The sequence below is a fragment of the Megalobrama amblycephala genome, linkage group LG6 (genome assembly GCF_018812025.1).
Source record: "Megalobrama amblycephala isolate DHTTF-2021 linkage group LG6, ASM1881202v1, whole genome shotgun sequence".
Classification (NCBI taxonomy): domain Eukaryota; kingdom Metazoa; phylum Chordata; class Actinopteri; order Cypriniformes; family Xenocyprididae; genus Megalobrama; species Megalobrama amblycephala.
In genome coordinates, this window is record NC_063049.1 from 5377186 (window position 1) to 5391043 (window position 13858).

The 13858-nt window shown below is 37.2% G+C and overlaps 1 protein-coding gene across 7 annotated transcripts in view; it reads left to right on the plus strand.

Moving 5' to 3' along the window:
- Positions 1-13858, plus strand: part of zmp:0000001200 (dedicator of cytokinesis protein 9) — a 115513-nt gene that overhangs the window by 53518 nt on the left and 48137 nt on the right. For all 7 annotated transcript variants that reach the window (XM_048192705.1, XM_048192703.1, XM_048192704.1 and 4 more), the window contains exons 3-9: positions 162-251; positions 2741-2823; positions 3747-3816; positions 10636-10731; positions 10816-10950; positions 12451-12625; positions 12810-12862. In XM_048192705.1, coding sequence (XP_048048662.1) covers positions 162-251; positions 2741-2823; positions 3747-3816; positions 10636-10731; positions 10816-10950; positions 12451-12625; positions 12810-12862 — 702 coding nt within the window. The remainder of the gene's footprint in view (positions 1-161; positions 252-2740; positions 2824-3746; positions 3817-10635; positions 10732-10815; positions 10951-12450; positions 12626-12809; positions 12863-13858) is intronic.

Genomic DNA, 13858 nt, shown 5'->3' on the forward strand with positions numbered 1-13858 from the left:
TGTGATTTTTCATGATCGATCATCACCGTCACTTCAGAGTACTTGTGCGCCCTAATTTGTTGGTGGTTGTTGGATCGGATGCCAGTTTTTGTCTAGGTTTGTGCATGGATGATTTTATCTCTCTCTAGATTTGATTGTAACACAGTGTTTGTCTTCTGCAGGTCTGTACACTGTCACGACAGATCCGGACGCTCTACTCCTCTATACCTGCACACGCGCTGAGAGACGCCCAGAGTCTGTTTGTGCAAGAGGTGAAACACACACACACACACACACACACACACACACATACATGCAAAACACTTTTTATGAGTCCAGAACTTTACTCTCTCACACTTACTTACATTTCACCATCTCAGTCGAAGTCAGATGTGTGTGTGTACAGCACTTATTGTTCTTTAACCGTATTTGACACACATACTCACTGCACTCAGAGGATTTCCTCTGATGTTTGTAGAGAAGACTTTGTCTGAGATTGACCTTCATGTCACGTAACACACTCACTCCTAGTCGAGTGGAGAATAGTGCTCTATTGTTCTACAGATATTTCCACTTCTCTGTTAAACTGACTGCCAGATAGGTATAAACTCATGGGATACTCCCCAAATTTTTAAGTACACACACACACACACACACACACACACCGATGATACTGGCTGTTCTCCAGTAGAATATATTGAGCAGATGGTTTACTGCGAGATTTCTAAACCTAGAGATCTTCCTCTCTGTCTGCTGTTTACGTGAGAAGCTACCTTCAAAAGAGACTGAAAAATATGTTTATAATCACCATTTCACTTGACACCTTGCAACATATTAACACTGTAAAGCCTGACATATGAAACAATAGTCAGAAAAAAAAAAAAATGGAACATAGAGATTTCAACCACACAGTATTATTATTTCTGTCTTGCAATAATTCATTATCACAGAAGTAATGGGATAAAAGTTTATAGTTGGGATATAAACACTGATGTCTACAGTAGTGATCGAAATAGAGAGAATCACCTTTTGAAAGTAACATGACGATTCAAACAAAGACTGTATTAGTTACATCATTACACCAGTAGGTGGCGACAAGTGACTGTTTAAAATGTTTGTCATTGAATCATTCATTCAAGAGATACGTTCAAAAAAGGCTGATTCATCCAGTAATGAAACAAATGAAGTCTTTATGATTCATTAATTTATTCACCATTTTTTAAATAATTAATTCAAATGACATAAAATCATATAAATATCAGTCATCACTCTATATCTGGCAATAATATGTCTTAGTAAGATGATATTTAAATGCTTAGTTTTATGATCAAAGATCTGCAGTTTTAAAACTTATAATGCAATGCAATAAAATGATGATTAATAATAAATGTTTATGTCTAATATACCTATGATGCCTGAAATATTGCGTGTGTGTGTGTGTGTGTGAATATTGAGTGGTTCCTCTTTTCCACTTGTTTTGATCTATTAAAAAAGGCTTCTTTTTTTTACCTTTGAGAAAAGGGTTTTACTGCTCCTGCTTTTCATCTCCTTTCCGCTCTTCCTAAAAAATCAGATTGGACACAGAGCAAAGGATTGAGGGGATAAATGAGATCTTTTTGAGCACAGGGTGACTTTGCATAAAACAGTGACCCAAAATAGTAATGCTGTAGTGTAGACTTTCTTTTCCTGTCAGAAAGGAGAAAAGCAGTGGAAGATGTGGTTGCGGTCAGATCGTTTGAGATGCTCAGGTTCAGTTCCGCTTGCAGATTCGTTCTGATCCTGTTCCAGACTCCTTCAGTAGTTTCCTGTCCAGTGCCCACTCTTCATTATTCAAATTGACAAAACATGTACATTGCTAACATATATTTTGATTTTATATTGCTAATATCATATTTTGATTTTATATATATGTATATACAAATTTTCCATATTTTAGTTATTTTCATTTTAGTTTTAGTATTTTTTTTTATGTCAGTTTCATTCATTTTTTTTTAATTTAAATTAGTCAATTTATGTTTTTTTGTTTCACTTTAGTTATTTTCAGTTTTAGTTTTTTTTATTTTATTTTAGTACTTAACCTTCAGAAACATTGCCTTGACAACTAACTGAAATGTATTTTTTATTTTTTAAATTAAATAAATCAAGTTTTTTAATATTAATATTGTTACTATTTAATATATTTAGTTACTATTAATTATATTTCAAATAGCATAAATATATAAATATGTTTTCTTTAAAATTCAATACAAGTTTTAAAAAATTAGACATTTTTTAAATTGTATACAAACTCATTTTTTCTCCTTTTTATAGTCGACACTAGTGCTATCAAATTGATTAATTGCGAATAATCACATCTAATATAAATGTTTGTAAATGTGTATAAACACACACACACAAATTATATATTTACAAGCTTTATGTTAAATGCTATTAGTCGTGATTAATCGATTTGACAGCTCTAATTTACACATTGACTCTTATAGCGCTTTTGACACTTTTTTAAAGTAAGGGCAGTAGAGAGAATGGACAGGACATCATAGGAGAGAGAAAGAATGCACTGGACCAGAACTGAACCCACATCTCCCGCTTGAGCAGCACAGCTTAATGTGTCCATGCTCACGCCGAGATCACAGATCCACATCGCTTCGGCTGTTAAATTCATCTGCCGAGACTTGTAATAGTGAGAGTTTGTGTAAAAACTTCATTGCAGTTGTACATGCTAATGCTAATAATGCTAATGATGTTGTGTTTGTTCTTACAGTGCATCAAGTCTTACATCTCCGACTGGCATGTTGTCAACTACAAATATGAGGATTATTCCAGCGACTTCCGTCAGCTTCCCATGTAAGAACCCAAACTAGACACAAGAACCCAAACGAAACACGTTACGGCCTGTGTGACTGATTATAGCTATTTTTGTAACATATCAGGACACAAATGCATATAATGACATGGGTATGACACAGGTATTACAAGGAGATGGTGACTTATGAGAACATTACCCATGTCCCCACTTTTCGAAGGCTTATAAATCATACAGAATGAGTTTTTGTGAGAAAGTAAAAGTGTGCACAGTTTCCTGTGATGGGTAGGAGTAGTGTAGGGGGATAGAAAATACAGTTTGTACAGTATAAAAACCATTACGCCTATGGAATGACCCCACAATTCACAAAAACGAACATGTGTGAGTGTGATTGTCAGCTCTTGGAAAGATGTTTTTGTTGGCGAGAGCAGGAAATGTGTTTTGCTGGGTAACAATAGAGCAGAGGAGCAGTGAGTGAGGTCATCATCTCCACACACACACACACACACACACACACACACATGGCCCTCTGTTGAGGATGAGAGGGCAGCCAAAATCTGATTACCTGGAAAAAGAAACATAAACACTTTCATTAGGAAGTCATACCAAAACTTTACATAAAGATGAACAGAAAATAATATTATGTAGACATAAATACATTCCAGTATATCACAAATATATTTTCTCTCATCAGTGTTCAAAACAGTTGTGCTGCTTCATATTTCTGTGGAAACAGTGATAATGTTTTTTCAGGATTCTCTGATGAATCGAAAGTTCAAAAGAACAGCATTTATTTGAAATCGAATCTTTTGTAATATTATAAAAGTCTTTACTGTCACTTTTGATCAATTTAATGCATCCTTGCTGAATAAAATAATTAATTTCCCCTCAAAAAGTGCACTGAATGGTGGTGTGAGTGGTGTTATTCTGATGTGAATCTGATCTGTGTTTGTTTTGTACACAGCAAAGTGTCCAGACCTGATAATTTAGCTCAGCATGTTTTTGAGGTGGATGAAGACGTTGATAAAGATGAGGTAAATCAAACACACACACACACATCTTCTAGCTCTGTGGCCCTCTGGTTGAACTCTGAACCTGTGGTCAGATTTAAGTGATGTTTTCTCTCTCTGATAAATCCTGTGGCATTGTGGGTGACAGACATCAGCGGGCTCAATTACAACATTCGCAGTGCTTCATGGGAGTAAGTGGAACTAAAGATACCACAGCTGAAACTACTAGCCTAACTAATTTAAATTTAAAACATTATTAAAGACAAGTAAACAGTCAGTAATAAAATAAGAACAAACAATCAAATTACAAGCAAAAGCACAAATAAATACAATATAACAACGATACAAATGAAATAAACAGTGCTTTTTCTGGTAGGCCTGAGGATTTTTCAGGTACAGAAATTTAATAAAGCAAATATAAAATAACACTGCATAGTCTTCACTGTATAAATTAAACATCATTATAATTTAATCCTTATTAAAGTTACAGAAGTTACTCAGTCAAGAGCAACGAGTGATTTTTTTTCTTTGTCTTTTGTTGTTTGATTAACATTAAAAACAGCAGGAATATTAGAGCAAATGCACTTTAAGAGCAAATGCACGGATCTAATATGCTGATACTGCTACACGTGTGTTTACTTTCTCAACTCTTTACGTTAACCTAGGACATAACTGACTATGTTTACTAGGGCACTTAAGTGCAAGAAGATGTGAAAGAGAGCTCAGTTTAGTATTTGCACGCTGTCTGAGGCACGGCTTTCTGGGAGCGCTTCGGTTGTGTGCGCACAAAACTTTCCACACTGTAACGAGTAATGAAATAAGCTCCCTTTTGCATCTTCTTGCGCTTGAATATTTAAATTGTCAAGGCTTAAACTTTCGTGACAATGCTGTGCTGGTCCGTCAACTGTCCCGAGCGTCGTTCACGTTCTTGCATTGTTATAATTCATAAAAATGTTACCGGTCAACTGGCGAGAGACACCGTTTCATACACTTCCCTAACGCTGATTTTTACTCACATTTGCCACTTGGCGAGGCCCTGTTTATAAGTTAGCATTCAAAATCAAGTTTTTACTTATGGAACCCGACTGTTGCACTCTATAATAAAGCAAATACATTTCAAAATAAGAGTCCTGTGTATTTCAGGCCTGTATATAATTAAAAGACCCACATTATTCATACATTTTTTTTGAAGGTGAAATATTTAAAAACCTAGTCTGTTTTTGTATTCTATTTAATTCATAAATCATTTTTCTTGTAAATATTTCCTTGTAACCCTTACCCCCTTTTTTGATAAATGTTCATTGTGCCTGTACAGTGTTTTAGGAGCGCATGTGCACCTTGAGAAAAAGTAAGGATCAAGTCCTGAGACATGCCGTGAAGCTCACCTCAAATATTTCTGCTTTGCACTAAAGACGTGTATTTTAATAGTAGCCATAGTTTTGAGGATGAAGTAAGTCAGGATGCCAGTATTGGGATGAACTAACACAAATTCCATCTTGATACCACAGACCCCCTAGTGTCTCGTACTGAAATACTTACCATTTTTGTATAACTCAAAGTTAATAGAAATCCATCCCAAATTCCTTCTCTATCATTGCTTGAGGGATTGTGGGCAGCATTACCCCAAAATATAATTTGGGTTTTTTCTTTAAATATTTTAAACATGCTATAATACAAGATGCACTAATACTGATGTCACTTAATGTTTAGAATAATATATAAGTTGTACTACAGAAAGGCTCTTTGAGTGGATCCAGGTTTCCAGGTTTTCCCAGAATGGACATGACCTGAAATAATCCCTTCTGGCTTGTCCTTCCCAGAATTCCTCTTTCCATGAATGCTGCCCACCTATTTAATTCTACTAATCAGCTTCCCACTCAAGTTTGAGTCACGTTTCTTATTTTAGCCCAAATGTGTGCAGTACGACAGACTGAAATATAACTCAGGTCGTAGGTTTGAGGAATTCAATGTGTTATTGTGCAAGTTTTGGCCTGTACTATGGACTCAACTCTTCAGTTACTGTTGGACTCATTTGTCTAATTTGGTTGCTGACTGATTTCTTGTGTTTATAGAAAGTTTGTGTGATAATGAGTGTGTTTTGGCATTACAGTAAACACAGCCAATCGCTGATGTCCGTCCAACAGCACAGCCAATCATAACAGCTCGCCACATCAAGGTTTTACATCACAGCCCGTCAGAATCTTAGGCTGTTTTCACAAACTTTAACATTTATTAGTGATGGTTGCTGATGTTTGCATTCACTTTTACTAGTGCTCATATTTAAAGTAAAATTACAGAGCTTTGATAATAAAACTAAACATTAAATATCAGATATAGAGTGATGACTGATATTAATATCATTTTATGTAAGTAGTCGCTATACCGTCAACCCTGGCAACCACCCAGAATGCCCTAGCATGGCAGCTAGGTTTACATAGGCAAACATCACTCACATTCAAAACATATACAAATATAGATTTCTTGCATGATGTCTCTTTGGTAATAAAAACAAAGCCTTGTGAGAAAGTGTGAATCTAAGCACTTTTAACACAAGTCCAGACTGTCCAAGACTGTGCAGTCACTCGGGCTGTATTTTGATATCTGCTGACTGGAAACCTCAGATAGTGTGTGTTTGTTGAGAGAAGGCAGTTCTGTGAGGTCTATGAAGCATCCAGACTCCCTTTGCCCACCCACACAATCACAGCAAAAGCATTTCATCTGTTAATCTCTGTTGTGTGTGTGGTTTGTTTATATCTGCAGAGTGTCAAGAGTAAAGCGATAAGGAGTGTTCAACTGGTGATTCAGAAACAAACTGACCCATTGTACTAAAGTTTAACCTTCTATTGTTTTTGAAGGGTCTTTTCAGCATGGGGCCCATAGCGTTGCCCATCTCACAGCTGAAAGACACAAAAGCCTGTTCTCAGCAAGAACGATAACTATAAAGACAACTATAATGATGACTATATTAGCATCCACACCAGTAATGTTATGTAATAACCTTGAACTGCAGTTATGTCATCTGCCACTTTAAAAGTAGGATGGATTCTGATTGGCTGTCAATGTTTTTATTGTTCATCAGCTGAAAGAAAGTTTCTTAGCAGGACATACCAACACAGTATCATGGCAATTCGTAACTAATTTATGTTTACGCTTTGGTGAATTTGTATGAATTTGTACAATCTTATTTGCATTTTTTACTACTGCGTATGTCCCACTGAGGTTATTTTTTTAAAAACAAACCATGTTTTCATACAAATTATTGTGCAAATTGTGCAGATTCATACAAAATCATCAGCAACTAGTAAAATGTAATTCATAGCATACAGTACTCCAGATGTGGAAAGATCCGGATGTGTTCTTTGAATCAGGTTTATCTGAGGTTCTGTAGTGTTCTTTGAATCAGGTTTATCTGAGGTTCTGTAGTGTTCTTTGAATCAGGTTTATCTGAGGTTCTGTAGTGTTCTTTGAATCAGGTTTATCTGAGGTTCTCTAGTGTTCTTTGAATCAGGTTTATCTGAGGTTCTGTAGTGTTCTTTGAATCAGGTTTATCTGAGGTTCTCTAGTGTTCTTTGAATCAGGTTTATCTGAGGTTTATCTGAGGTTCTCTAGTGTTCTTTGAATCAGGATTATCTGAGGTTCTGTAGCGTTCTTTGAATCAGGTTTATCTGAGGTTCTGTAGCGTTCTTTGAATCAGGTTTATCTGAGGTTCTGTAGTGTTCTTTGAATCAGGTTTATTTGAGGTTCTGTAGTGTTCTTTGAATCAGGTTTATTTGAGGTTCTCTAGTGTTCTTTGAATCAGGTTTATTTGAGGTTCTCTAGTGTTCTTTGAATCAGGATTATCTGAGGTTCTGTAGCGTTCTTTGAATCAGGTTTATCTGAGGTTCTGTAGCGTTCTTTGAATCAGGTTTATCTGAGGTTCTCTAGTGTTCTTTGAATCAGGATTATCTGAGGTTCTGTAGCGTTCTTTGAATCAGGTTTATCTGAGGTTCTGTAGCGTTCTTTGAATCAGGTTTATCTGAGGTTCTGTAGTGTTCTTTGAATCAGGTTTATTTGAGGTTCTGTAGTGTTCTTTGAATCAGGTTTATTTGAGGTTCTCTAGTGTTCTTTGAATCAGGTTTATCTGAGGTTCTCTAGCGTTCTTTGAATCAGGATTATCTGAGGTTCTCTAGTGTTCTTTGAATCAGGATTATCTGAGGTTCTCTAGTGTTCTTTGAATCAGGATTATCTGAGGTTCGGTTGCGTTCTTTGAATCAGGTTTATCTGAGGTTCTGTTGCATTCTTTGAATCAGGATTATCTGAGGTTCGGTTGCGTTCTTTGAATAAGGTTTATCTGAGGTTCTGTTGCATTCTTTGAATCAGGTTTATCTGAGGTTCTCTAGTGTTCTTTGAATCAGGTTTATCTGAGGTTCTGTAGCGTTCTTTGAATCAGGATTATCTGAGGTTCTCTAGTGTTCTTTGAATCAGGATTATCTGAGGTTCGGTTGCGTTCTTTGAATCAGGTTTATCTGAGGTTCTGTAGTGTTCTTTGAATCAGGTTTATCTGAGGTTCTGTAGTGTTCTTTGAATCAGGTTTATCTGAGGTTCTGTAGCGTTCTTTGAATCAGGTTTATCTGAGGTTCTCTTGTGTTCTTTGAATCAGGTTTATCTGAGGTTTATCTGAGGTTCTCTAGTGTTCTTTGAATCAGGATTATCTGAGGTTCTCTAGCGTTCTTTGAATCAGGTTTATCTGAGGTTCTGTAGCGTTCTTTGAATCAGGTTTATTTGAGGTTCTCTAGTGTTCTTTGAATCAGGTTTATCTGAGGTTCTCTAGTGTTCTTTGAATCAGGATTATCTGAGGTTCTGTAGCGTTCTTTGAATCAGGATTATCTGAGGTTCTGTAGCGTTCTTTGAATCAGGTTTATCTGAGGTTCTGTAGCGTTCTTTGAATCAGGATTATCTGAGGTTCTGTAGCGTTCTTTGAATCAGGATTATCTGAGGTTCTCTAGTGTTCTTTGAATCAGGATTATCTGAGGTTCTCTAGTGTTCTTTGAATCAGGATTATCTGAGGTTCGGTTGCGTTCTTTGAATCAGGTTTATCTGAGGTTCTGTTGCATTCTTTGAATCAGGATTATCTGAGGTTCGGTTGCGTTCTTTGAATAAGGTTTATCTGAGGTTCTGTTGCATTCTTTGAATCAGGTTTATCTGAGGTTCTCTAGTGTTCTTTGAATCAGGTTTATCTGAGGTTCTGTTGCATTCTTTGAATCAGGATTATCTGAGGTTCTGTAGCGTTCTTTGAATCAGGATTATCTGAGGTTCTCTAGTGTTCTTTGAATCAGGATTATCTGAGGTTCGGTTGCGTTCTTTGAATCAGGTTTATCTGAGGTTCTGTAGCATTCTTTGAATCAGGATTATCTGAGGTTCGGTTGCGTTCTTTGAATCAGGTTTATCTGAGGTTCTGTAGTGTTCTTTGAATCAGGTTTATCTGAGGTTCTGTTGCATTCTTTGAATCAGGATTATCTGAGGTTCGGTTGCGTTCTTTGAATCAGGTTTATCTGAGGTTCTCTAGTGTTCTTTGAATCAGGATTATCTGAGGTTCTGTAGCGTTCTTTGAATCAGGTTTATCTGAGGTTCTGTAGCGTTCTTTGAATCAGGTTTATCTGAGGTTCTGTAGCGTTCTTTGAATCAGGATTATCTGAGGTTCTGTAGCGTTCTTTGAATCAGGATTATCTGAGGTTCTCTAGTGTTCTTTGAATCAGGATTATCTGAGGTTCTGTAGCGTTCTTTGAATCAGGTTTATCTGAGGTTCTGTAGCGTTCTTTGAATCAGGTTTATCTGAGGTTCTGTAGCATTCTTTGAATCAGGATTATCTGAGGTTCGGTTGCGTTCTTTGAATCAGGTTTATCTGAGGTTCTGTAGTGTTCTTTGAATCAGGTTTATCTGAGGTTTATCTGAGGTTCTGTAGCGTTCTTTGAATCAGGATTATCTGAGGTTCTCTAGTGTTCTTTGAATCAGGTTTATCTGAGGTTCTGTAGCGTTCTTTGAATCAGGTTTATCTGAGGTTCTGTAGCGTTCTTTGAATCAGGTTTATCTGAGGTTCTGTAGCGTTCTTTGAATCAGGATTATCTGAGGTTCGGTTGCGTTCTTTGAATCAGGTTTATCTGAGGTTCTGTAGTGTTCTTTGAATCAGGTTTATCTGAGGTTCTGTTGCATTCTTTGAATCAGGATTATCTGAGGTTCGGTTGCGTTCTTTGAATCAGGTTTATCTGAGGTTCTGTTGCGTTCTTTGAATCAGGATTATCTGAGGTTTGGTTGCGTTCTTTGAATCAGGTTTATCTGAGGTTCTCTAGTGTTCTTTGAATCAGGTTTATCTGAGGTTCTCTAGTGTTCTTTGAATCAGGATTATCTGAGGTTCGGTTGCGTTCTTTGAATCAGGATTATCTGAGGTTCGGTTGCGTTCTTTGAATCAGGTTTATCTGAGGTTCTGTAGTGTTCTTTGAATCAGGTTTATCTGAGGTTCTCTAGTGTTCTTTGAATCAGGTTTATCTGAGGTTCTCTAGTGTTCTTTGAATCAGGTTATCTGAGGTTCTGTAGTGTTCTTTGAATCAGGTTTATCTGAGGTTCTCTAGTGTTCTTTGAATCAGGTTTATCTGAGGTTCTGTAGTGTTCTTTGAATCAGGTTTATCTGAGGTTCTCTAGTGTTCTTTGAATCAGGATTATCTGAGGTTCTGTTCAGTTGTGAGTCTGGATTCTGTTCTTTCTTCCTTATTTGACTCCCACTTTTTTCTATCTGCAGGATCAAACAGACAAGCATTAGACTGTCATCACAAAACTATCTCTTGTTTTTGTGTTTGTGTGTGTGTAAAGGACACGGCCTCTCTCGGCTCTCAGAAGGGTGGTCTCATTAAACAGGGCTGGCTGCATAAGGGCAACGTGAACAGTGCCATCAGCGTCACCATGAGGGTGAGACTTAATTCTGAAGAGATGTTATGTCTATGCACGTGTTTGCATTTCATGTCTCATTTGCACTCTTCTTTTTTCACTCAGTCATTTAAAAGAAGGTATTTCCACCTGACGCAGCTGGGCGACGGGTCATATAATCTCAACTTCTACAAGGATGAGAAGATCAACAAAGAGCCCAAAGGAACCATCTTCCTGGACTCCTGTATGGGAGTGGTGCAGGTGTGAAGACAAACTCAAATGTTTGCTCCATTTTAGAAATCATCATGGTATTGATGTCACAACCATGAACTCATTGTTTTTAATTGCGGTTGTCTTAAAACGTTACATTAATTTAGCATTTAAGTATATTCTTTTAAAATATATTTCCGTAATAAGTCTCTTTTTAAAAGTATGCTGAAGTGTACTTTAAAACAGAACTGTTCATAGAATAGAAAGGAGAGCTGAGCATTATGGGAAGGCAAAGAAAGGAGAGAGTGAAGGATGAAAGAGCTCTTCTCCCTGTGTTTTGATAATTGATAAGCATTCTTTCTGGGAGTGAATTTTCCACATACACTCCCAAAATAACGCGCTACACCCACACCCGGCCCCCCGAGTTATTTTAGTGTGGAATTTTCTGGAACCTGTGGCCATAATCACTCATAGGTATGGTCAACAAACCAGCGTCACACCCTTCATGCGTTGCTTTGTCATTATCTGTAATGAGTTGTATCCGTTAAATTAGCCCTCTGACCTCTGACCTCTGACACACCCCTCACCTCGCCTCCACACAACACTTACTAAAAAGAACAGAAGAGAAAAGAATGTAACTGCGTTATCCCAAAATATGTTTATAAAATGTCATTAAATGTATTCATTTAAATGTAAATATATTATGTACATTTTATAATTTGTTTTTCTGTATTACAATAATTATATGTATATATAACATTTTCAGCATACATCATATTACATCACGTCATCGGTTTGTACTGACTTTAATTTAGGCTATTTTTAATTAAAAAATTATTTTTTTCCATACTGTATTTTTACTTTACTGTTTTACTCATTAGATTCTTTTATGAGAATCTAATGGGTCATTCTTCAGAATAATGAACTTAAAAAAAAAAATTAAGCTTTTGATAAATGTGCTTAATTGTCATGAAAAAGTCCAAATGCAAAAATCGTAGTTGTCCTACAAATTGACTTCATTTTCTTCATGAAAAATAGAAGTTCTTTCATTTCTTTTGGCTTTGGACCCAAACATGTTTTCATACAATTCACACATTCATATCCTACTTGTAAACACATGAAACTTCCTGTCAGAGTCACAGTGAAGGCGTGGATGGTTTTGATCTCAGCTCATTCTGCCAGCTGAGCAGAAGATCTTCCCAGCCTCTGATGGAGCAGAAATCCCCGACTGCTCAGGGGTCAAAAGTTGGACTCCTGCATTTCTCTTTGGTTGTCTTTGCCTGACCAAATGCCCCTGGTCTTATGTTTTGAAACCCATCCCTTTAAAGACACTTAACCACGCTGTAAGTCCTGCCCTGGGACGGGTCGGGAATCTGTCAGCCTCCATATGGAAATCATCTCACTCTTTTCCCAGGCTTCTGGGAAGGTTTTACATGGTTTAAATTGTACCAATGATAATCTGAATGTCTTGGTTCACTAGACATCGGCAGGTGCATGTTCATTTCTATCCGTTTTTTATATGTATTGACATTAGTTTTTCTTTGCATGTAGAACAATCGTGTGCGGAGGTTTGCGTTCGAGCTGAAGATGCAGGATAAGAGTGGCTATGTTCTGGCCGCAGACTCCGAGAGCGAGATGGAGGAGTGGATCGGCACCCTCAACCGGATCCTCAACAGCAGTTTTGAGCTGGCCATGCAGGACAAGAGGAACGGAGACTTACACGACGGTGTGTGTTTATCCAGATTATACAGAACCCTTAGTCATATGTTCATTTTAGTCACATTCCTGAATCAAACACACACACAAACCACTGACCTCCACACATGGGAGTGACTGTATACACAATGACCAGAGAGTCACTGTGGTTACTGTGTGGTGTAATGACGTTCTTCCGTCTATCTCTGTTGTAGATGATGAACAGGGGAAAAGCGATCACTCTTCTAGCAGTATGGACAGTTTTCAGGTAAGTCACACTTCAGTAATCATGGTACACTCGATCTGTAGCTAGACTATTGTGTTCACACTTGGCAGGTTTGGTTGGATTAAAACGAACTCTGGTGCGATTGCTCTCTTAGTGCGGTTCATTTGAACACAACACAGACCAAAGACATCTAAACCAACCAAAAGCAGGATGTGATGTCATAAGATGTGAACTTTTCTGGTCTGGACCAAAAGAACCAAAAGAAACTCTTAAAGGTGCCCTAGAATCAAAAATTGAATTTACCTCGGCATAGTTGAATAACAAGAGTTCAGTACATGGAAATGACATACAGTGAGTCTCAAACACCATTGTTTCCTCCTTCTTATATAAATCTCATTTGTTTAAAAGACCTCCAAAGAACAGGCGAATCTCAACATAACACCGACTGTTACGTAACAGTCGGGATCATTAATATGTACGCCCCCAATATTTGCATATGCCAGCCCATGTTCAAGGCATTAGACAAGGGCAGCCAGTATTAACGTCTGGATCTGTGCACAGCTGAATCATCAGACTAGGTAAGCAAGCAAGAACAATAGCGAAAAATGGCAGATGGAGCAATAATAACTGACATGATCCATGATAACATGATATTTTTAGTGATATTTGTGAATTGTCTTTCTAAATGTTTCGTTAGCATGTTGCTAATGTACTGTTAAATGTGATTAAAGTTACCATCGTTTCTTACTGTATTCACGGAGACAAGAGCCGTCGCTATTTTCATTTTTAAACACTCGCAGTCTGTATAATTCATAAACACAACTTCATTCTTTATAAATCTCTCCAACAGTGTGTAATGTTAGCTTTAGCCACGGAGCACTATCAAACTCATTCAGAATCAAATGTAAACATCCAAATAAATACTATACTCACAGGATCCGACGCATGCATGCAGCATGAATGACGAACATCTTGTAAAGATCCATTTGAGGGTTATATTAGCTGTGTGAACTTTGTAAATGCACTGTTTTATAGTCG